Raw genomic sequence first — 25369 nt, 5'->3', positions numbered from 1 at the left:
TGGTGCCTTAATTATCAATCTCACCATGTTCCTATTATTGGCCTGAAAACGTGGGTGTTGTCGTGCTGTGCATTAAACTCCACAGCGATGTTACCAGGAAAAGCCACTTTCAGAAAAAATTTCCATCATAATGCAAGAATTGAGTTATCCTGCTGCCAGGAGAAATGAGCTGAGAGACAAGGTATGTCTGACGACATGAAGATGGTCATTTTCAAATAACGATGTTATGACACAAAATATATTCAACTTTGAAATTCACACATATCTTTAGCGAAGAATCTAGTAAATTTCTAAGATGATCGAAGCTCAAGCAACCCATAGACTATCAGCCTCTTTGATTTTAGAGAGGTTAGCTTGTTGGTTACTCTTGAGATAAAAAGCTATTCATTTTTCTTAGTTTGGCAATACTAGAGAGAATAAAATTGTGGGGTAGGAAAAAAAAATGAAAAGAAAGAAAAAGACTAGAAAAACATAAAGATTGGTTAATTACCTAATTGGTCACTAAACTTTGTGTAAGGTTTTCAGGGGGAAAGTGATTGATGGGATTATATTTTGCAAAGTTCAGTGACTAACGGGAAAACTTTAGAAATTCTCAGTGATGGATGGAATTATATTTCAGTGACCAAATTAGGTAATTATTCCATAAAACAGATGGTGGAGAAAGTGGAACACTAGAAATCAACATTAGATACCAAAAGCTACATCAGTATGTGAGTTGCCGCTTGATCAACTAGGCCTCAACACCTTCCCCACCCAACACACAACCACATGCAAAAACAAATCAAAACTAAACGAAAAATTTTTAAAATAGTAAAAAATTTGTGGAAAGATCAGTCGTAGATTTAAGACTGATGTATTCCATCTTAGGGCTGTAAAACTACAGTTTAGTTCACACATTTTCAAATGGAAACTACCGCAGTCAACAATAAAATTGATTCTACTATAAGAGCTTTTTCAAGCATATATTCCAATCCGTACTTCTCTTGGGCAATCAAATATGCTTCAGAAACGAGTTTTGAATGGAAAAACCATCTATCCATAGAGTCTTCTTGCCCCCTACTGGCATAAAAATACAATGGATAAAATTACCTTCGTATCCAGAAGCATCTCTCCAGAGTTATCCGAAGTGAGGCATCCGCCATGAGCTTTTAACCATTCCACACACTCCTCCACTCCATCCACATCCTTCTCATCACTCTCTTCAGTTGTAAGCAAGAGATTAGCAAAACCTAGAATTTGAGCGATATATGACACTGGAACTGTAGGACGGTATGAACGAGACATGCACCTGATGGCAGCATATCGCATCTTTTCAGCATAAAGATCTGCAGTCAGAACTGTATTTGTCATCTACTAGTTCATATGGTGATCGATCAAGTAAATTGATTTGGCAGTTCAAACTATGAAGTAGGTATACCCACCCATAAGATAGCTGTTAAGATTAGGTGCTGTCTTGTATAGTCTGAAAAACATTACATAATTTCCAGAAGTCATGGCTGCACGAACCGAAAGAGCGTGTTTTACTGCTTCATCCTTTTTAGCCTCAGCTGATAATCTGTGGAATATATTGACAGCAGAGAAAGTTTAGCATGTGTATCTGCTCTGCTCAAAGACAAGAACAAAACCGACCTGATAAAAATCCCTCTGGCCACTAACTAATTTAAACACTTCATCAACTATGTGCCACACCCAAATGGAGTCACAAATTATTTCACTATTGTGCCAAGCTCAAATTTAAAGAACAGGAGAACTGGTAATTTGATCGATCATGCAATGAAATAAGCTATCAAATTCCATGCAAATGAGATAGTAGTAACACATCATTATCTGAAACAAACAAAAATGGTTAAGAGTTAATCTTTCCGGTTTTATATAATCATCCATTCTCCCCTTTTGTCCCTTGAATGGATTGGCACAACCTATGATACACCGACACAGACACGTGTCTGACACACAATGTCAGACACACCAAAACAATTTTTCAAAAAAGTACTAAGAGAACACATCTTCGATACGTTGATTAAATTCCTTAAAATTCTTCAATTATAGTTATATAATATAATTTAATTTTATACTAGTTATTAATTTTTCTTGCTAAAATATTTCAAATATAAGTACCTATTTTTATTTAATAATAACTTTTGAGTCAAAAAATAATATTTTTGGTAAAGAAAAAATGATGACCATGATGGAATGTTCGAGAAGTGTCGATATTCGATACGTATCGGACATGAACATACCACTCTAGTCGAAGTCTCAGTGCAACAAAGGGCACAACTGTCAATGTATTCAAAACCTTAATCTAGCCAACAGACTTCACTGTCTAACTGGCAAGTCATTTTAGGAATCTTAAATCAAATTCCTCTATGTAACAAACTGAACTTTGACTTTGACTTTGATTTGGATTTCATTATTTCCTATATATGTTCTATACATGTATTTCGAGTACATAGTTACTTTTCCCCAAGTTTACATTGTACATGACATGAATGTACACAATAAGCTTATACACAAAAGAACAATTCAAGGGTTTCTTGTAACTTGATAAATTGTTCATTACCAGGTGAGTTACAAAAGTTGCTAGAGAATATAGAATGTCGACCTCAATGGGATGACGTGATTTGTCTTTGTCACTGGTTAGTAGAATGAGATTTTGGGTTTGACATGTTAAGAGTGTTATGTCACATAATACATCATACAGGACAATGAAAACACCTTTCCTAAAAATAGTATCTCTAAGATTTGTTTACTCAAAGCTACTATATTATGCATCTGTAATTTAGAGAGACTAATACTCAAATCATAGGAGTAATTCCATAAAGATATCAAATGAGGTCGTGGTCAATATCCTCAATATGTTGGACAATTCGTTTCATAGTTCTAAATATAGACACTACAATAAAAGCATGATTGGTAAGTGATTATAATTAAATTTCTTCTGGTCAAACATATTTTTTATTCTTACATTTCGTACAACCCACAACTAGTCACTTATTATCCACACATTTCGTAGAAACACAACTTATAATAACTTAAGTTTTACTTTAATCACTTCCCAAACATGCAAATCTTGATAAAATAAATTTTACTTTAAACTAATATAAAGGTCCAGATCCTGAAATCCATGTACGTGGTAATTTTAATAAAGAAGTTGCATTAGAATAGGTGATAAAGAGATTTACTACAAATTTGATTTTAACTAGAGACATGTGAGTGGTATAATGCATAATTCAAGGAAGGTTGGGAGGTCTAAGAGGTTCAAAATATTTATTCTTTTCAATATTGGATATTCATCACAAGGGAAAAGACACAATTATTAGTAGGTCAAGGAAAAAAGTAAAAACTGCATTGTTTTAATATAATATGAAACAGAATCTAAGAGCTCGGTCATATTTCTTTAGTGAACAGAATATATTGATTAATACGAAGTTCGTGAATAGCAATGAGATTGTGTGTATTCACGAAATCCTATTGAAATTAGGTTCTTGAGACCCTGGTCAACCTACTAGTAGTGGCATGTTGGTGAAATTTTTTGAAGTCTCTGGTGCAAGTAATTTTGGAATATTCATATAATAAAGTTAAAAATCATAGATATCTGAAATTGGAATAAGATAATCTTATTTGGATTAAGATGAACACACTCTAATTTTGGTTGTAAACCGTGTTTGGCATAAGAAATAAACCATGTTAGGATGAAAGGAGATTCGAGCATGTGCAATAATATCAAAACTAAATCAATTTCCTTTGGCAAAGAAAACCTGCCCAGCCCTCATTTAGGATAGAATTAGAATCGGAAAGAATAATCTCAATCATAATCAAACAATCGAAATAAACCATGTTAGGATAAAAGGAGATTTGAGCATGTGCAATAATATCAAAACTAAATCAATTTCCTTTGGCAAAGAAAACCTGCCCAGCCCTCATTTAGGATAGAATTAGGATCGGAAAGAATAATCTCAATCATAATCAAACAATCTCACTTTTCACCTTGCTTGAGACTAGAAAAATTTCAGCCTATGTGCAAGAAGGTGCCCAGAGTTGATTTTGTGATAGATATTGGCCGAAGACATTTTGGTGTGAAGCAAAAGCTGACCTTTAGAATCAATATTAGATTTTTGAGGTATAAATTATGAGAAGTAGCTTATCATGTGAGCTTTTGCTAAGGCTATGAATTCAAACAAGACATGAGAGAAGTAGTTGGTTGGTGTCTGGGGGTGATATTACAGCGTGGAGGTAAGGAAAATGGTATGTGGTAAGCCTCACCCAGAATCCAAATCAACACAAACCAAGACAACTTAATGTGAAATGAAAGCATTACTATATTTCAAAAAAGTTTAAGCTTATAACATTTCTCGTCCTCTTAACCTCGCCAATTCTGCATGGGATGGTGGCAGTCCAATCCTACTAGGGTAGGAGGAACTTATACGTTTTTGTCATTGTAACATGGACAGAGAAGAAATGGTGAAATATATGAGAAAAAATTGCAGGAGAAACCCATAGGTGTGGCAGCAGGAAATTTCACAAACAGCAAGGAGAGAAAGAAAGAGATGGCTGAAAGAAGCCACAGGATTTGACAATGCTCTAGCTATCATCAGAATAATTAATTGGTTCTAGAAAGAATTAGGATTAAGGAGATAAATCATTAAAAAAAGGAGGAAAAAAAAAGAAAAGAAAGCAAGAGTACATATGCTCGCAAACCTTGACATTGCTGACAGGAGATCCCTGTTATTACTGGAGTGCAATAGTACACAAAGTAAATTGTAAGCCGCAAATTCCATATGGCATCCCTTAATTCCTTCCAAATAAAGTGTTCTCAGTTGTGATTGACACTGCACGAGCAAAGAGGCAATTGATAAAGAAAACAAACTCATAAAAGGCAATTAATTTCATAAATCAGAAAACAATTCACTATAATACAATACGAGCTTAAATCAGACATTATGTCAATTTTACATCACCACTGTTCTTTAGTTGGTAAAGATTGGGAATGCTAGAAACTGCAAAAAGAAGATTACCACTCTAAAAGAACAAATCTACTAAGGTGAGACAAATTGAAAAGTGAACTCTGCAAATTACTGTATAACTGTAGGAATCCCAAATCAATCACGGGATTATTGTATTTATATTTATGGTATGATTGTCTCTAGGTTAGGAAAGTTTTATTTTCTTCTTTAGTTAGAATATTTTTTCCTTTTCCTTCTACCGTGTATGGTGTATATATTGGGCCAAGTTGTATTGGAATATAATTGAGAAAAAGAATAATAAGTTTTTCTCTCATTCGTCCATATGGTATCAGAGCTCGGGAAACACAAACCAGAAATCAATGGCTGAAAACATAGCCCACAATAAGGAATCAATTTTCTCCGAATCCAAAACAAGCGAGGTCGATCCTGTCACCACCATAAATTCAATTGGAATCGATAGTTCCTTCTTCCAACTTACCGTGGAGAAACTCAACGGTACAAACTACAGGGAATGGGCTCAATCCATCAAATTGGTTGTTGACGGGAAAGGAAAAATTGGCTATCTTACCGGAGAAGTGAAGCAACCTATGGATGCAAACCTCCAACAGAAGTGGAAATCTGAAAATTCCATAGTGATGGCGTGGCTTATTAATTCAATGAAACCGTCAATTGGCAAGATTTTTCTCTTCATGGCTACCACAAAAGACATATGGGACGCCGCACAGGATCTATACTCAGATGCAGAAGACTCATCACAAATCTTCGAAATTAAAACGAAATTGTGGCAGGCTAAACAAGGAGAAAGGACCGTTACTGAATACTACATGGAATGACCACCCTTTGGCAAGGATTAGACCTTAGCGTTGATGAACAGTGGGACTGCCCCAATGATGGAGTTCGATACAAGAAAATGGTAGAAAGTGAACGAGTATATGAATTCCTGGCCGGATTGAACCTCGAACTGGACGACGTGAGGGGACGAATTCTCAGTCGCCGACCACTACCCTCCACACGTGACGTCTTCACCGAAGTCAGACGTGAGGAAAGTCGCCGGCTAACCCTGCGGAAGAGTGGGTCGTCTGCTGCAGGGAACGGGTCTGGAAATTCTGTAGAAGGATCGGCCCTTATTTTAGATTCAATTTGGCCTATTGGATTAAGTGGATACGGGCCACATGAAGCTGGTGCTAAATTTAAAAAACATTCTTATGATGGGCCAAAATCTGTTGGGCCAAATTTGGAAGTGCAAATGTCTAGAGGATCACCTAAAATTGGATCGGGCCAAAAACAAATAAAGGGTCGTCCATGGTGCGATCACTGTCGGAAACATGGACATAAAGAAGACACATGCTGGGATTTACACGGAAAACCGATTGGAAATCAAGACAAAATAATAGAAATCACGGCTATCAAACTACAGTTGACTCTACTGAAATACAGAATTCCACTCCGAGTGGTGCTTTTAGTCATGACGGACTCCTATCACCTATTTTCTTCTTATTCACCATGTGCGAGCAATCTTAAAGTTAAAATTGCATATGGTTCATTATCTCCGGTGGCTGGGAAAGGGAGTATTCGTATCTCCAACTCAATCACTCTCGAGCACGTACTACATGTCCCAAATTTATCATACAATTTATTATCCATTAGCCAACTAACAAAATATTCAAATTGTTCAGCTAATTTCTTTTCTTCCCATTGTGTGTTTCAGGACCTATCATCGGGGAAGACGATTGGCAGTGCTAAAGAGTGTGAGGGACTCTACTACTTTGACGAGGCTAATGTGAGTGAACAATGCCAATTTGCTAGTTGTGATTCTGTTTTTTTCCCTAAGGATAGTGAACTTCTTTTATGCCATTATAGAATGGGACACCCCAACTTTCAATATTTAAGACATGTATTCCCATCACTCTTTTTGAATAAAATATCTTCTGATTTTACTTGTGAAAGTTGTGAACTAGCAAAATATCATTGCTCTTCATTCCCAAAATCCGTGTATAAACCATCTCGACCATTTAGCATGATTCATAGTGATTTATGGGGACCCTCACGAATCCACAATCGCGCTCACACGAGATGATTTGTCACGTTTATTGACAATCACACTCGAATTTGTTGGGTCTATCTGTTAAAAGAAAAGATCAAAGTCCGTTCCATGTTCATAAATTTCCATACAATGATTCAAACTCAATTCCAGACAAAAATTCAAATTCTGCTCACAAATAATGGCACAGAATATTTCAATAATACCTTAAAAACCTACCTTCAAGATAATGGGATAATCCATCAAAGTTCTTGTGTCGATACCCCACAATAAAATGGAGTTGCTGAACGTAAAAATAGACACTTACTTGAGGTAGCCCGAGCACTGATGCTCACCACCAATGTAAACAATACTTTTTGGGGTGATGACATCCTAACATCTGCCTACCTCATTAACATAACTCATCAACAGATTGCCTAGTCCCACCCTCAATTTCAAAACTCCTTTCCAAAAATTCCAGACCTTCTTCCCTAACTCTCGCCTTAGCTCTAACTTACCACTAAGAGTGTTTGGATGTACGGCTTTTGTACACATACACTCTCATCATCGAAACAAACTCGAACCCCATGCAGTTAAGTGTGTATTTATTGGGTATTCACCTACACAAAAGGGGTATAAATGCTATGATTCTATCACCAAAAGATTATTCATGGGTCTTGATGTCACTTTCTTCGAAAATCATCCATACTTCCAAAAAACCTCTCTTCAGGGCGAGAACATTAGTGAAGATCGGTTCTTGAAAATTTCCATTAATCCCTCCGAATCCATCACTAAACAACCAACACCACTCTATCCCGACATGCCATCAATAGAAGGAAGCTTAAACTCAGGGGGAGAACAGAAAGAACAACATGGCAAAGAAATAATAGTTTACTCAACAAGGCCAAAACCGAACTATGACCCCACACTCGAAGCACCAAGAGAGTCAGAACCGGTGATAGCTCCGGAACTTCATGAGCTCCCTTCAAAATGATCCGACACTTATCTACCTATTGCTCTCAGAAAACAAACACAGTCATGCACCCTCCATCCTACCTCAAAGTTTATCTCTTATAAAGCTCTATCTTCAGTTTTTCGGTCTTTTGTTGTTAACCTTGACAGTACAGAAATTCCAAAAAATGTTCAAAAAGCATTGGAAATCCCCAAGTGGAGGAAAGTAGTAATGGAAGAAATGAAAGCTTTGGAAATAAATGAAACATGGGATGTGACGGAACTATCGAAAGAAAAGAGACCTGTCGGGTGCAAGTAGTGTTCAATGTGAAATATAAAGCAGACGAGACTATAGAAAGGTACAAAGCTCGCCTAGTTGCAAAAGGATATACTCAAACTTATCGAATAGACTACACAGAAACTTTTGCACCGGTTGCAAAACTGAATACAATTCGGGTCCTTCCATCACTAGCAGCAAACTTAGCTTGACCACTCCAACAACTTGACATTAAGAATGCATTTTTAAATGGGCAGTTGGATGAAGAATTCTACATGATGCTACCACCAAGATTCTTTAAGAAAGGTGAAGAAAACAGAGTATGTAAACTGAAAAAATCTCTGTATGATATGAAACAGTCACCTAGAGCATGGTTTGACAGATTTGCAAAAGTATTGAAAATTCAGGGATACCAATAAGGACAATCAGATCACAATATTTTTCAAGATATTCGAAGATGGAACAAAGACCATTCTGATCATATATGTTGATGACATAATCCTTATCGGAGATAATATAGTTAAGGTAGAGAGGCTAAAAGGGAGTCTAGCCACAGAATTTGAAGTAAAAGATTTGGGGCAGATGAGATACTTCTTGGAGATGAAAGTAGCTAGATCAAGGAAGGGTATTAGTGTCTCACAACGAAAATATGTCCTGGACCTCTTGACTGAGACAGGTATGCTTGGGTGTAAACCAAGTGACACTCCTATGGATACTAAAAAAAGGACCGACAACATGGGAGACTTGGTTGATAAGGATAGTTACCAGCGACTAGTGGGAAAGCTAATCTACCTATCACACATTAGACCCGACATTGCATTCGCAGTTAGTGTGGTAAGCCAGTACACGCATTCTCCAAGGGAAACTCACCTAGAAGCAGTACACAAGATTATGAGATATCTCAAAGGTTCTCCGGGAAAAGGATTATTCAAGAAAAATGAAAAAAGGGAGATAGAAATATTCACTGATGCTGATTGGGCAGGAGCAATAGAAGATAGAAGATCAGCCACCGGTTACTATAACAAACAGCAGATGTGTTCACTAAAGGACTATACAGACAAACTTTCAATGATCTCATCTGCAAGTTGGATATGATCAATATCTGCGATCCAACTTGAGGGGGAGTGTAGGAATTGTAGGAATCCCAAATCAATCGTGGGATTATTGTATTTATATTTATGGTATGATTGTCTCTAGGTTAGGAAAGTTTTATTTTCTTCTTTAGTTAGAATATTTTTTCCTTTTCCTTCTACCGTGTATAATGTATATATTGGGGCAAGTTGTATTGGAATATATTTGAGAAAAAAAAAAAAAGTTTTTTCTCTCATTCGTCCATAATAACACTACCTCGCACCAAAATAAATCACTCATATATAACATGCACATACATATATAGCTTTCATGTAGAAGCAGACAGGCTATGATATGAGATGAAACAGTACTTCGTTTCAATGGATGTTGTCCGCGTCATGCAGCGACAAATACATACTCCTACTCAAGTTCTAGATTTGTCATTCCATTCTCTTCTTAATTAAAGTTCCAGCACAAAGGGAGAGAATTTGTTACTTCGCGGACCCCTTCACCTTGTGAAAAATCTACCTAGCAAAGCCACAAAGATTTAATTCTTTTACTGCTGCGAAATTTATAATTTAGAATACCCAGAAGGTTTTCGTCTCTTGCATCCCACTCCCTCACCCAAACAGAAAAGGAATGGATAAAGAAGGCTGTATCGAGTTATATAATGTACCCCCACCCCGAGGGAAAAAGAAAGAACACTGCATTTGGGAGAGAGAGAGAGAACTACCAGACCAGCACTCAACTAAAAAACGGCTGCCACTAAGACAACAACACATTTAAAAACCCCATATCAATACCATCACCACCAAGACATCAGAATCCTCAAAGCACCAGTAAAACGCAACAGCAGAAAACTGCCACCATATCTATTTTGAGCATCGCTGCAGTCCCAACAAGAACAGAACTCAACAACTGCTAACACATCAACATCAGCCACCTATTTACAGAAACAACGATTTAATGGTGAATCAACACCAAAATTGAAGAGATCCATGCCCCCTCTCACCTTCCAAATTTATAAGTTTTCCAAGCTTCTTTTGTCTTACTTGTTTATAAGTATGCATTATCAGATTTTAAGCTCCTGTTTGGCTTTGATAAAAATCAGATTTTATTCGATTTTATAAAAAGTTGATTGAATGTGTGGTCAAAAAGTCGTGAGTCCTATAAAATGTATAGTTAAAATTAATTGTTGATTTTGACTTAAATTTCAATCAAGAATATTTAAGTTGAACCAAACAGGGGCTAAGGTAAAAGATACACCAACTGAATTCAATTTTAATAATAAGTTACTAATATATATCTCCATTCAAAAACTTTGAATTTAAAAGGTATCAAAATATAACAAGAAAAATTACTTCATCAAAATTCTTTTTTAAATATCTTTCTCAAATTTATTTTATGCTAATCTGAAAGAAAAGGTCAATGTTACCCCAGTCCTCTACCATAAACACCAGAGCAGACCCCTTATACTCTGATAAATGCAACAACAAATGTCAAAGTAATTTCAGAACAGTGAAGGTAGCCATATTCCCTCAACTTTAATCTCTCAATGACGACAAAGAATATGGAGTGAAACAGGATGGACATTGTCTCTATTAGATATCATTGGTGTCCAGTAGTACAAAGCAATGGCCCTTTGCAATATATATTTTAGTAAACAAGAGAACAAAAAACAGAAAATAGCCAAACCAAAATTGACCTAACACATAATAACCAAAATATTCTGTAGGCTACTTTTGAAATTGATAATGTAAGTACAGAAATTTTAGAAGTATCTAACATGAGAAGGTGGCATTACTGATACACCAATGAGTTGAGACTAATACAAAACACAAACAGAAAAATAACAAATAAGTCACCCTGCAAAGTAAGACCTACAAGCCTTATCAACATGGAAGCATAAAAGCAAAGTTGAAAAACCTGATTATACTCTGGCAAGTCTCCAACTTCAATTGCTAATCGAGCATGAGTTTCATAGACCTTAAAAGGAAAAAATCACATCTGGCATTAAGAAAAGATATTTACCAAAACCGGAGAATCTAATAACGAAGAAAAAAGAGAGAAATCAAATGTTCATTTAGAGAGATGATAATTAGCTTAATTAGCAATAGGAGGCTAAGTATGCAAGATCAATTAACAATAGGAGGCTATAAACAGAGGAAAAACAGTCATGAACACTGACAACAAGCAATATATGTTGACATCAACATCAACAAGATAAATACCTTCACCGTAAGCTCATTACGTATATGTTGTACAGTAAGGTCCTGCCGTATAGATTTTAACTGATCACATTTGTAAAGGTAATTTTTTTGAGAGTTTTGAACCATAAGTAAAGCTTTTTCCAATACTTCTTCAGGCCTCACCTGCAAAATAATCTCACTCTTAAAAATGCACCTCTACCAGTCATTTGAGCACATAAACTTATGTCAAAGCAAACACAAGAATTTTACTGTGGCAGGATCAGGTGCAGAAGTAAGACGCAGGTAATGTTTCTCAATTTCCTGGCAGGTGCCTTTGACTGTGAGAGCATCCCAATCAATATCTTCAACAGCCCTGCTCCCTTTTTCCTCAAAATTTTTCCCGACTACCACCGCACTAGCCCGTTTAGCATAAAAATTGCTGGCTCCCATTTTTTTTGCCTTCAACTGATTGTTATCTGATCGACTTCCACGTCCCTTTTCAAAACGTTTTGAACGATTCTCACGCCTCTTCTTTTCTTCCGGCGAATCTGCAAGTGCTACAGCAGCAGAATAATAAGCTGTTAAACTCTGTTCCTTGTCACTATCACTAGAAGTTTCACCGTCTGCTGCATTCAAACCATTACTAAGGCGCTGCCTCTTAGCTAGTCTTGTGGCATTATTGTTTTGGATTTTCTGCTCTGGGAAAGAGAATTTTGTGCTAAAAGTATTCTCCTTGTTCTCTGTTTTTCCAGCTGAAAACTGTAAAACAGATTAATACAATTGGTCACTCATATTAACTCAAAAAATTGGCACAATTACATAGAACTTTTTGCTGATTCTTGCAAAGTCTAAAGATTTTTTGCAATGTAAATCATAGTTTATACATTGTTAAATTTTATAAATGTCGTAACCCATCCAACATGAAAATACTTTTCTTCAAACAAGTCAACCGTGTCTACAAACATTTGCCATAGGCCGTGGGTTGCCATCCATCAGCAAAATCAAGATCTGTGATTACTTGATACTGTGGCACCAAAAACTCAGATTCAAAACCCATTGTTGAAGACAGGATTTAAACAAATATCTGTGGCCCTCCTCTCAAGCAGCTTAATTTTTTTATGATGAGCTGTTTAACATGGTATTAGAGCTGGGATAAGACCTTGAACTCTCGGCAACATCCATTTATGAAAATTGTGCACATCTTAGACCTTTGATCAAAAATTAAATCCAGTTGTGGATTCTCTATGATAGCTTAAGCTTTTAGGCAAGATGTTAACAGCCATCAACCTTGTATCAGGATAGAATAGATTTAAAATAACAGAGTTTTCCAATAAATTCACTAGGAAATGATACAATCAGCAAAGGTTGGTATAACAATTATCAAGCATACAATTGAAACATAAGGAATGTAGAACTCATCTTGCATTGACCCTTCAGGATAAAATGATTATGAAATAATTTCATGTACCAATAAAGTCAACTAAAGGTGAGGTTTCCTTCTCTGCATCGCATTGCTTTGGGGCTGTCGGTTATGGTGAATGATGTATTAGCTATACACAATGGGAGTCTTAACTGGAACATCGATTTTGGGAGGGGTTTACAGGATTGAGAATTGGATTATTATGCTCTGTTTTTTACCTCCTTGCATGAGGTACACGTCAGGGTAGGAGAGGACGATTGTAGCAGGTGGAAGGTGGCATGAAATGGTATTTTCTCTGTTCACACTTATTTCCGATCCTTATTGGAACCTAGCGATTCATTCCTTTGGAAGAGGGTATGGCAATGTAAATTGCCTCCTTGGGTGGTATTTTTACCGTGGACGATTGTGAGGGGACAGGTATTAACGATAGATAATCTTCGAAAAAAAGGATGTCATGTTACCAAGTGGTGCTATATGTGCAAAAGGGATGGGGAGACGATTAACCATTTGCTTATTCATTGTGATTGTGTTTATTGGCTGTGGAACGATGTTCTGGCTTCTCAACATATGAATTGGGTATTGCCAAGACGTATAGAGGACGTGGTGCGAGCATGGAGGAGAAAGTTTCAAGATAAGAATAGCAAACTTATTTGGAATCTTATTCGAGGATGCATTGTATATTGTGTATGGAGAGAAAGGAACGACCGCTGTTTTGAAGATCAAACACAGATGACAAAGCAGTTTAGAGAATTATTTTTTCTAACTTTGTATACTTGATTTAATGCTGTGGCTACTAAGCCGATAGAAGGGGTGTCTAATTTTATGTTGTTTCTATCTTGTTTAAATTGATAATGTACATCTTGTGTATTATTCTTTGATTAATAAAATTACTTGATTAATTATAAAAAAAAAAAAACTACATTTCAGGTAGAAATAAGATTAATACCTGTTTATTCCAACCACCATACTTTACAGTTCCATAAGAAAGATTAGTGGATTTTTCATCCACTTTCTCCTCTGGAATAGGCTCCCACCTACTTTTGGCTCGCCTACTAGGACTTCTCTTGTTCTTTGGCGATGAAGAAATTGAAGCCAAAAACTGTCCACCCCTGGATAACAAAATAAAGATTTCAGGATTAGTTAAATTGAAAGATATAATGTCCAAAATTATGCAAGAAGACAAGATACAGTTAGTGAAAAGATTCATGTTCTTTTGCTGTCTGATAAAAAGGAGAACAAAGACAAACAGACTTTGTGAACAGTGAGATCACGAGTGACATTGCTTTTATAAAAAGCGCATAACATCATTACTCGAGCAGCCACATAATAAATAGATAGGGTCCTGGCACTCTAAATTTTATACAATTTGAAAAAAAGGGGTTTCGATAGGATTGCCAGTTCATGGCATCTTATATGTTACCTAACATCAACTAAGAAAGAGTAGTCCATGGACATGTACTCATGCATAAGACAGGGATGAGACATACTCTTTGTTAACTGCATTGGCATCGGGCAGGGGGAAAAGAGGCTCAGTATCCCAATCTCTCGTATACAATGTCCCTTCAGCCGTTGCCCTGGTTATGACCTAAATAGCAAATGGAAGTCAATAAATGTTAACATCAAATGATTCACGCATGAATACAGAATGAGTATCTTATCATGGCCAAAAGATTAAATTCAAGACATAATAGCTAAATAAAATCGGAAGGGTAAGTTTTAAACACATCATATCATGGTAATATAAAGGACTAATTGCAGAAGATTAAACCTAAAACTGACAGGAAAAAATTTATAGAAAGCAAATCAGGAACTGGATCGATGAAATATAATAATCGAACTTGAAAAGATTCCAAAGACCACAAGCACTATGGTTAGTCTTACATTTAGATCTTTGATTATTAAATTTGTGAAGGGAAAATATAAAGATGTGTTTGATTACAAGCATGGAATTTGCATGAAAAGAAACTAAATTCTAGACAAATTTCCATGCAAATAAATTCTAGACAAATAAGGGTGTTTTTTATTACAAGCATGAAATTTGCATAGAAAGAAAATAAATTCTAAGCAAATTGCCTTTGCAATGAAATTGTTAATTAAATGTGTTTGATTAATTTAAAATTTTCAGCTTAGAAAATGTTATACTTGTTCATTTTTTATTGATGAATAGATGAGAGAGGGAGAGAAGATGGATGAGAGAGAGAAGAGTGAGAATTACCTGGGAAATTCTTAAAGAAAATATTTTCTTGTTTTCAAGGAAAATATGGTCATGTAATCAAAAGTAGGAAAATGTTTTTTGTGGAAAAAAATATTAGTCAAACTGCACAAGAGTAGAAATTTGGATGGAAAAATGACATTTTTCATAGAAAATATTGGCAATCAAACGCACCCTAAGATGATTAAACAAAAAGAAGACACAACTACCATCTTAATGGACTATATTTAATTAGACAATCTCCCTGTTGAAGCAATAGCACTATTTTGAGTTAGTGATACTGAAGTAAATTTAGAATTCTCTTTCTAAGCTGAAAACAATTTCTTGTCTTCAACCAAAATTACGTTTTTCCTCTTGCTGAAAAAGTTTATCCTTCCCATCAACCATGTTTCTATGACATGTCGTCTACACTTTAGTTAAAAAGTTTTCATTCTCAACAGCACGCAACTTCCTATCCCAGTCCTAAAGAAAGTTGTTTCTATGAAATGCTTCCTTTCTTGATCTGTATTTAACTCCCCCGTCTTTTGAATAGATTATGCAAACACAAATTTGTTATTATTCACAACTAAGAGGTGTAATACAATACAAACAAATTTTACTCTAGTTTCATTTGTTCTGTGTACCACAAAAAATGGGAACCTCTGTCACGCTGGAGGCCCAGAGGTGGGAGATTAGCAAAGCTCGGAAGTGCAAACCCAACCGGTGCAAAAATGGTTCCAAGTGTCACACATGGTTCCTTCATCCAAATGTATAAACTAGTTCATTTTACCTTCTCCCTTCGCTGTGGAACTTTTTCAATGTTGAGGTTTCATTCTTGTTCCTCTCTCTCTCTCTCTCTCTCTCTCTCTCTCTCTCGAGATCTGAGGGTCTTCAACTTGGCTTCAATAGATTGTAAATCAAGTGCTAAATATGTTGTTCTCTTCCCAGAATTTCAGAATTCCACTTATCTTCAGTATTTTAAGTGGCTGTTTCTCTATCGCATAGGCTTAAACTCCCCATCATAATGAAGAAATTTTCGATGGGACATTCACATCTCTCCACTACTAAAAGGTAATTGTCAAAAGATAACTATGATTTTCAAACAAAGAAGATAATATAGATTGTGCTCTAATTTTTGCATAGAATCCAGTTTACAAACTTTTCCGGCGTCATTAAGTTGGAGTCGGAGGGATACATGGAAACTCAAATGCTACAATCTTTACGTGCCTACTTTTCCTCTTAAAAGAGCGTAAAATTTTCTAAACCCATGTTTCAGCCACATTATAGGAAAAAAATGCATTATTCATGTCAAATCAATGGGAAATGTGTGATTAAAAATTAAGGAAAAGTTTTAGATTTGCGTGTAATATTATTTTATTGAAAAATGTGTGATTGAAATGATATCAAATCACTATTGAATAATGTATTTTTTTGAAAAAAATGTGGCTCAAACAAGCCCTAAATATAGATAGATATGCATACACACACACAAACACGAGTATATATACAACATTTATGCATTTATGTAATTTTTTACATATGTAGCCAATCATGGAGAAGATAGCATTTTCCTCTATCTCTAATTGAGTTTCCTCCTTTTACTTTTGAAATATCTCAACAGTAATGTCCACTGTAATACATGCCCAACATTAGACTCTTGAATAGACTTAAATTTATGTGATAAAGCGAGAGGCATAATGAAGGTGAAACGATCTACAAGTTTTATTCTTACCTAAACCTGTGCAAAGTTAAATGATATTTAGTATCTGGGAAGCACGGACACGCCGCTGGCATTGAAGTGTCGGTGTTCAACGCATATCGGACACCGGTACGTCTCCGACACATGTAGCATCTGCGAAGCACAAACATGCCGCTAGCATCGACGTGTCGATGTCCAACACGTATCGGACACTGGTACGTCTCCGACACGTCGCCGATACGTGTCAGAGTTCCTTGGAAAGTGTCAGAGACAAAGAAATGCAGATTTTGTACAAAGGTGACTGAAGAAGAAGATTGAGAAAGGAGAAAGAAATGAAGAAGAAGACAAGGAAATGAAGAAGATGACAAGGAAATCTGGAAATGAAGAGACGTGAGGCACGAATTGAAAAGTCAGTGGATGTAGATCAATTACTTTTGTTAGGCCCAATAACAGCAATATAATTTATTTATTTTTTGTAGTAAATATTACTTTTAGTTTACCATTTTACCCTTTATTAAAAATTGGAGATGCAAAAGAAATCAAATCTATAGTATTTAATTATTTATCTATATGATGCAATAAATATAAAAAATTATTACTTTAGACTATTAAATTAAAATAAGTTAAAAAATAATATTTTAATCGACGTGTCGGACTCGTATGGTGTCAAAACTTTTTCAAAAAATAGCATATCAGCGTATCCAACACATATCATGTCGGACACTCGTATCCATATCGGTGCTTCTTAGTTTAGTATGAGGGTGGAGCAAGACTAAAAAATATGAAACAAGGGAAATTAAGCGAATTCCATACAAAAACATTAAATCAGCTATCTTCGAGTGCAATGTATACACACAATACAATTAAGTGAATTTCACACATCAACATCCCAGGAGAGAGAGGCAAATATGGTTGGTCAACTATAGCAATCTGTCTTAATCATGAGAGAGAGTAGCATATCATATCCACAGTTTTAAGAAAACAGAGATATAGACTTCGATATGCATATAAACTAATTTTAATGCAAACAGGTACAATGTTTATCATGCCTTCTTTGCCATCAAAATATTAAGCGCAAGTGTATCTTTCATCAACTAGAATATATACCTCCTTCATTTTAATTTGGCAAGCTGCCTTTTGCATATCATCTTTGCAACGAGCAAAAGCCCTTTCAACATAACCACGCAATGAGTTAGGAAACACGCCAGGCTGCACCAGAAAAGATACTGAGTTCAGTATGATATCAGGAATGCATCCTCCATTCTGGTATGTGTTATTGAAATACGATGGCACAGCAGGTCATGTCATGTCATGATTTTTCTCTTCACAAAGTACAAAGGAACTCAAATAATATAACCGAAACCACAAGTTAAACAATAGGTGGAAATGCTTATCCTCACAGGCATATGACATAAAACTACAGTACTAAAATAGACAATACTGGTCTAAGAGGGTAAAAACAATATCCATTGACCAACATAAATGTTTTATGAGATGATAAGAATGTTTTCTGGAATGATACAGTCATCAGCTAGGATTATACAGTAAGGAGCTCCAACTCAAATAGTCCAAGCTAACACCAGCAGACCACAATAGACAGCTTTGTCTGCATCATTTCTGACCAAGAATCGCCAGACCGTAGTGTTGCTTGAGCAAAGCCAAACCCCATCCATCCAACCTCTCAATCCTTTCTCTGTCACTTATCATCTAATACAAGCACGCTGATCTAATATCTCTCAAATGAAAAACACAAAATCCTGAAGATCCTAAATTATGCCTTACAGAGCTGTCTTTAACTTCACAGATCCATCAATTTGTGTTTTAGTTTTTGTAGAGCATTATATCTCAGCAACCTAAATACCTGCCGATTAGAACACTCAAATTACTCCCCTAGTTCTTTGCTAAACCATCTAAATATCAAATAATGAAGAATGTCCTTTAGAAATGGAACGGTAGTATAATAAATGATGAAAGATCATCGACAGCCCAAAAGGCTACAAACTGAAACCTAGCACCTAGACCAGCAAAACCTCTCTCCAAGTCCCGCCTGCACCAAGATTCTATCATGTGTTGGTTACCCAGATTCAGAATTGAAACACTTGATAGCATCTCGTTTATCTTGTTCTCATCTTGCCACGTGAACATAGCTAATTAGCTACATTACATTATCCATTGTACACAGTAAAATGCAGAGAGCAGTGAGGACCTCCAGGAAAAAAAGATATAAAGGAGATGACAGAATTTGCAGTGAAATTGAAATACGTTATTTTTTGGGTTTCTTAGCAAGCACAAACATTAGAGGCAATACTACTGTGCATATGCTGCAGAACAACTGCATAACATGTAGTGATGAGACATGCAGTAAATGAAAATGCATTAAGCTTTGGGTTTCTTGGAGAGCACAATGACTTTGAGGTAGTTCTACTGTTGATATCATTGCATAACTTTATCGTTGTTTTGGTGTACTAAGGTGCCCTTGACACAATAGACCAACCACGCCGATTACCAAGGTTGTGAAATTGTGTGTGAGCATAGATGAGGAAAGACTTCAGTGGAAAGATTGTATATAAAAGCAGTAAATACAATATAGAAGATATAAGTTCAAAATTCTACATCATATTGATCCACCATCTCTTACACAGAGAAAGGGTAGAGAACTATAAAATTGGAAGTAGAATTTTCAGAAAGTCAAAAGTAATTTAGTTTTTACTTTGGATGGATAGAAGTACAAGAAATAGCTTTCTAATTCATTCTCAATTACACATGAAGAAACAAATGTCAAGGAAATATCAAGTAAAATCAAATACTTAGAATTTGAGACTAAGGTGGCAGAGATTACTTTAAGATGCTGAGAATCTTGTTCAAGCTTTACGTGTCTATGGTACCAAAAACTGATACCAGTCTTTCTTTTTCTTTTTTTTTTTCTTTTTTAGTTGGTCAAATATTTTATTAGGGAAAATTGCAGCAACGGTCCCTACCATTTTCATTTTTTGCAAACTTTACCATAAACTTCATTTTATGACAACGAAGAAGATCCCTAACATTTCCTAAATATGCATCTGAGGTCCATCTAGATAGAAACCGTCCAAACCGTTAATTGACTGGGAAAATTAAGGAATCGATATCTAATAAAATCGTTAAAAACACCGTTCAAAAAGGTATGAACATCTAATAAAAATCATTGCGGTAGCAGATAGTCCAAGGAATTTTCCTGATCAGCTGACGATGTTTTGGACGATTTCCGTCCAGATGAACCTCAGGTGCATATTAATGAAAGGTTATGGACTTTCGCTGGTACAAAATGAAGATTAAGGTGTAAAGTCTGCAAAAAATGAAAAAGTTAGGGACTGCTTCTACAATTTTCCCATTTTATTAATCATGAATAATACACTGGAAGTGTATTATTAATTTATACAAGACAGAAATGACATGAAATTGGGCAACCCGTCTACACAAATATTAGTCACGGCAAAAAACTGATACCGGTCAATAGTGATAAATGATGCAAATAATACGAAAATAAAATGGCAGACTTTATTAGTGTGAGTTTTATCATATGATGCAGTCTCCATTATATCTTTTTTTTTTTTTTATTATAATCTTAAGTGGAAAAAAAAAACGAAGCTAAGCGAAGCAATGTCTTCTCTTGAGTTTTCACGTGCCAGATATGTATACTTTGCAAAATATTAGAAAGCAGAAACATACAATTTAGAAAGGGCTTCCAGCTTTCTACAAAAAAGGTCAGTCATTCAAACGCTGAAAATTATATATCTCATGCAGCTAGTATCAATAACAGAATCATCTAGTGTTATCAAAAGAAAATCTAAAACAGAACAGTATAACCTTAAGCACAGAATCAGCTGCATCGTGAGATAATTCTTTCTCATTCGGCTTTGGCATTGAAACACTGACATAGGCTGGCTTTGAATCTGTGCTGGCTGTAGTGCTGTCCTTGTCAGGTTTTGGTACACCCAATGCTAGGTTTGAAGCGATTCTGGGATTGGTTGGAATTGGTTTGTTTACCCTGCGAGAATCAAGAGGTTGTGATATAGTTTGAAAGGACGATGGGGACACCAGATATAGCGTACTGGAACCATGAGAAAATGTAGACTGCTGTTGGTTCTGAAAACTTCCATAAGTAGGATTTGCATCCAGGGGCTTTTGAACATGCGGTGGTTGAGAATTAGAATAGTTATCTTGCAAAGCAGGAGTGCCCTGTTTCCAGTAACCTTCATGGATACTGCCACTTACTATGCCAGTCTGACAACAAAGATCACAGTATGCTGAATATGACATGCCAATTGATCAAAACAAATTTTGCAAAATCTGACAAGAATGTACAATATGCAACTAAACTTCGAAAAATATGGACCCACACCATGCCTCCGTCTACCCCCCATACTACAACAACAGAAAAGAATATATCTGTCTGAAGAAGTAAACTAATTCAGATAGTACTGCATATCAACATATTGTTAATACCCTTATGGTACAAAAGAAACAGGTAACAAGTCCCATTACTTTTCAGATCATTGAATAGATTGATCAACCTTCGTCAATGGCATTACAATCATAAGCAATGTTTGACACAAAAAAAGAAGACTAGCATATCCACAGTTTAAGTTTACGTTTACAATTCTAAGTCATGCTATTTAAGTAGGGAAGTGTAAAGGACGAAAAAAGTAATTTTTTTAGGTACCAATCTGATAACTATGGCATATCATTTTCCCTCCATGAACAGCCAGACAGTGCTCATAGTTATGAACCAAAGGACCATGACATAACCTTATAGAGTATATCTATACGGCACAGTGATTTATAATTTTGAGACTAAAATCCATAAAAAGGTCTGGTCTGGTTATGATTAAAGCTCAATATATAGATTAGTTTAGTTTCTCACAGTTTTTCCAATGTCCTATTGGTAGAAAACAGGTTCACAGGTAAAAGCAAACCACAACTAGGAAAGAATATCACAATGATAAGCTTCTCCTTGTGCAGAGAAAACTTCTCTGCTGAGGAAAATAAACAGAGAGAGAGATTCTTTGAATCTCAATTTAACAGTTACCAATCAGAAGAATTCATTACCAATTAACTTTGCATCTTATTGAATTATCGGTCACTTTCTCAGTTAATGATCCAGGTAAGTCTCCGCAAATAATCCTTTTCGTTTCATTCCTTTGCTTCATTCCTAGGATTCTAGAAGGAAATGATTAAGCCCCCGTTTGGCCCCCATTATTTAATGTTATAATTTTTGGAATAGAATTTTTTTGAATAATGTGTGGTTGAAAAAGAAGGAAAAGTTTTTTATTGATGTGTAATATTATTTTATTGAAGAATATGTGGTCAAAAAGAAGAGAGAGAAAAATGTTTTATAAATTTAATGGGGCTCAAACGGGGGCTAAAAGATTTTCATGTTGCAAAGGAACTCTCTTATTGTTCAAATTGATTTTATGAACTTCTTGTTAATAAAACTATAATTACCAAGGATACTGATGGTGGTCATTGGTCAACAACTCAAGTAGAACCAAGAAAGGTGTTCTGCTAATATCAGAAACATACTCGACACAACAAGGAGGCACAGTGGAGGAAAGAGCAAGAAACGCAGAAAGGGATCATTGGAAACCATAAGATTTTAGTTGATGTTGCGCATGGAAGCAACCTCAATTATAGTTTTATGAAATGACTTCCATGTTCCAGAAAAATTTGCAACCAACACTAACTTACTGAATTCATTTAGTAGGTTAGGTTAGGTTATAGTTACAATAAAATTAATCTCAATACTTCAACCAATCATCTGTTTCACCACACCTAATAAGGAAGTTATTCAGGAGACACATAAAACCATCATCTTACAGACCACTTCCACAAATGCCCATCAATACTCCTTTTGAAAGAAAACAGATCCTTATTACACAGATAAAAGTCAGACTTCTAAGAATAACTTAAATGTGTACGAAAGCAAAAAAATAATAAAAAAAATCTAATTCTGCGTTAGTGTGTTTTTAAAATGACGATATCATCGTCAAACACATGAATACTGGTATGCTTGTGCAGTTATTATAAACATGCCCGACTTCATCTCTACACTCCCCGCATGACTAAAGAACTAAGGAAGATTTACTGAATCATATAAATAATACATCCATTGAATCAGAAATACTCCAATAAATTGAAGTTAAATGTGAAAAACATTATGGTCCAAGAGAAAAATTAACATCAGAATAGTAGGATTTTTGTTTTGACAATCTCCAGATGCCAAAGTTCTTCGATAAAAGTTAAGGCACTAGAGATTTACATGTAAATAAAACTATTCCCTTGATTAAACCATTTAAGGCCAGTTTTATAGCAAAACATAATAGCAATAGAAAGCATACAGAAGCATAAATTAAATGATCATGCATAAACAGACCAGCATAATGAACAGAAACTTCTTGGTGACTGTAAGTCAAAAGAACAACCAAACCTGCAATGATGTTGACTCAGATGAACTTGATTCTGGCCTCCAAGACAGGGTATAAGGTGCAGGCAGCTGGCTGTTTGAAGCCGAATACGCACTAATTGCACTAGGAACAGAACTCAGATTAGATGCACTAGAAACAGACAAGTTCTCTGTCCCAGGAGCACAGCTAACTTCTGTTTGACTTTGATTATAATAGTCAGACCATTGCTTATAATGTTGCTGATATTGTGAAGTTCCAATAGCAGCGGTAGAACTATAAGCAGCATTTGTTTCGGGTTTGTAGCTTGCATATTGATTAGAATTGTATTCTGCATACTGCCCTCCATGCCACAAGTTGGTCTGAGCACCATAGGTGCCACTTGTGTAACTTCCAGATGTCTGATAATCACCAGGATTGTAGTAAGTGCTTGAATAACTTGCAGGTCCAGTATAAGACCCTGTATTCTGAAATGAGGAAAGAGGCTGATAAGGAGCACCTGTGTTTGGGTAAGCTCCTACAGGCTGAGGGTATGATTGATTGGACTGCTGTTGGTATTGATTGGATTGCTGTTGGTATTGATTGGACTGCGGTTGGTATTGATTGGACTGCTGCTGGTATCCACTATAGTAACCTGCATATCCTGAGCTATTGTATCCATACGGATCAGTGTTTGGATAGGTAGCATAACTGCTATAACTTTGTGCTACATTTGCTACTCCTGAATTTGAAGTAGAAGCAATAGATGACACATTCATCCCATCTCGAACATTTCTTGAGCTCGGCTCCACTCGCTGATCATGGAGGTAACTGGGATTAGAAAGGGTTCCATTCTCTCTCAAGATATGATTTTCCCCATGCGTGCTCCATGATACCACAGCAGGATTAGGAGGATAATATGAAGATGTATGAACTTGATCAACAATCTGGTGCTGCTGACCAATGAGGGGAGAGCAACAAATCAGTCAAAAGAACCCATATTTACTCAAGGTCAACTCAACTGAAAGAATATAATAACTAAATGGATGAAAGAGGAGTCATAAGAACAAGATAGCAATATTTTTTTGAGCTCATTGGATAAAAAAATTCGATTAGCTTTTTATACAATGTTGTGAGATCTTATATGGGGCTACAGGAAGTAGAAAAAACAACAGAGCATTTACCACCTATTTCAAAGTAACACAAGGTGAGCCATTGAAATTTACAGTTTAAAAACCTCATACGCAAAACAGAAAGTTATCTCAGCAAGAACCCGCAGATTATAACCCAGCTTCCAGACAGGTAAAATCAGTTCAAAATAAATGCCGTAACTACAGTGCAGATTGGAACATGTAAAAGATGGCATGACCACATAAATGGCCAACCTTAAGGCAAAAAAGTTTAACTTCTTAAAAAAAATAAAAAAATCAAACACTCCTTAACAATAAGACTCCTTGTTCCTCTTTCAGTTATGAGGCCAGGCTCCAATGCAAACTAAGTTATGGAGAATAGAAATCTCAAATGAACTTGTGAGTAATAATATGTTAAGTGTGTGCAAATTGAAATCTCAGCCATAGCGCGAGCATTGGACTAGAAAACAGATAAACAAACAAATCTATATTCCGATTCTTTTAATAGATATTTAAAATTTTCTAATATGTAAATGGTACAAAAATGTAGACCCAAGAGAGGAGATGATGAGGTTCTGGGTTAAGACCCAATGGTATTCAATTAAAGTTAGAAAGTTTCTCAGATTGAAGGCTGTAAATATGTTTGAATAGCTTGGCACATGCGCACCAAAACTCAAACTTTAGAAGAAACGATGTCGAACTTGAACAAACTTTAAAGCTTGTAAAGTTTTCTAGCTCAACTCTGAAACTTTTAAGTGCTAAATTTATTGCAAATTAACCAAGCACTTCACACAAAATTTACCCAATTCAGACTCAGCTCAAACGTTAAGCAAGTTTAAGTTTGAACATTTTATCAGGCTCATTAATAACATCGAGATGAATTTGAGCAGCATGAACCGCGAAAGTCACCTTAAGCAGACAATTTACTACCATGCTTACATAAGTAAGATTATCTTGGCTGACAAAGTTAGTTATCATATATATTTCATCCTTACAGGTGCTCAATGAGTGGAGAAAGCATTTTAGTTCCTATTTATAACA

General features: G+C 35.8%; 1 protein-coding gene across 2 annotated transcripts in view; it reads right to left on the bottom strand.

The window, feature by feature from the left end:
* Positions 1 to 931: 931 nt before the first annotated feature.
* The window catches only part of LOC111389224 (SAC3 family protein A), a 27081-nt gene continuing 2643 nt past the window's right edge, over positions 932 to 25369 (bottom strand). The window contains exons 3-13 of one of the 2 annotated variants that reach the window (XM_023014115.1): positions 23246 to 24154; positions 20626 to 21042; positions 17890 to 17991; positions 14380 to 14477; positions 13839 to 14001; positions 11743 to 12231; positions 11515 to 11655; positions 11210 to 11269; positions 4699 to 4829; positions 1422 to 1555; positions 932 to 1325 (exon numbers count right to left, since the gene is read on the bottom strand). In XM_023014115.1, coding sequence (XP_022869883.1) covers positions 1057 to 1325; positions 1422 to 1555; positions 4699 to 4829; positions 11210 to 11269; positions 11515 to 11655; positions 11743 to 12231; positions 13839 to 14001; positions 14380 to 14477; positions 17890 to 17991; positions 20626 to 21042; positions 23246 to 24154 — 2913 coding nt within the window. In that variant the 3' untranslated portion in view covers positions 932 to 1056. The remainder of the gene's footprint in view (positions 1326 to 1421; positions 1556 to 4698; positions 4830 to 11209; positions 11270 to 11514; positions 11656 to 11742; positions 12232 to 13838; positions 14002 to 14379; positions 14478 to 17889; positions 17992 to 20625; positions 21043 to 23245; positions 24155 to 25369) is intronic. The other variant, XM_023014116.1, reaches the window with a different exon arrangement.

This window comes from Olea europaea, unplaced genomic scaffold (assembly GCF_002742605.1).
Source record: "Olea europaea var. sylvestris unplaced genomic scaffold, O_europaea_v1 scaffold571, whole genome shotgun sequence".
Taxonomy (NCBI): Eukaryota; Viridiplantae; Streptophyta; class Magnoliopsida; order Lamiales; family Oleaceae; genus Olea; species Olea europaea.
This window is presented reverse-complemented; position numbering and strand designations above follow the sequence as displayed.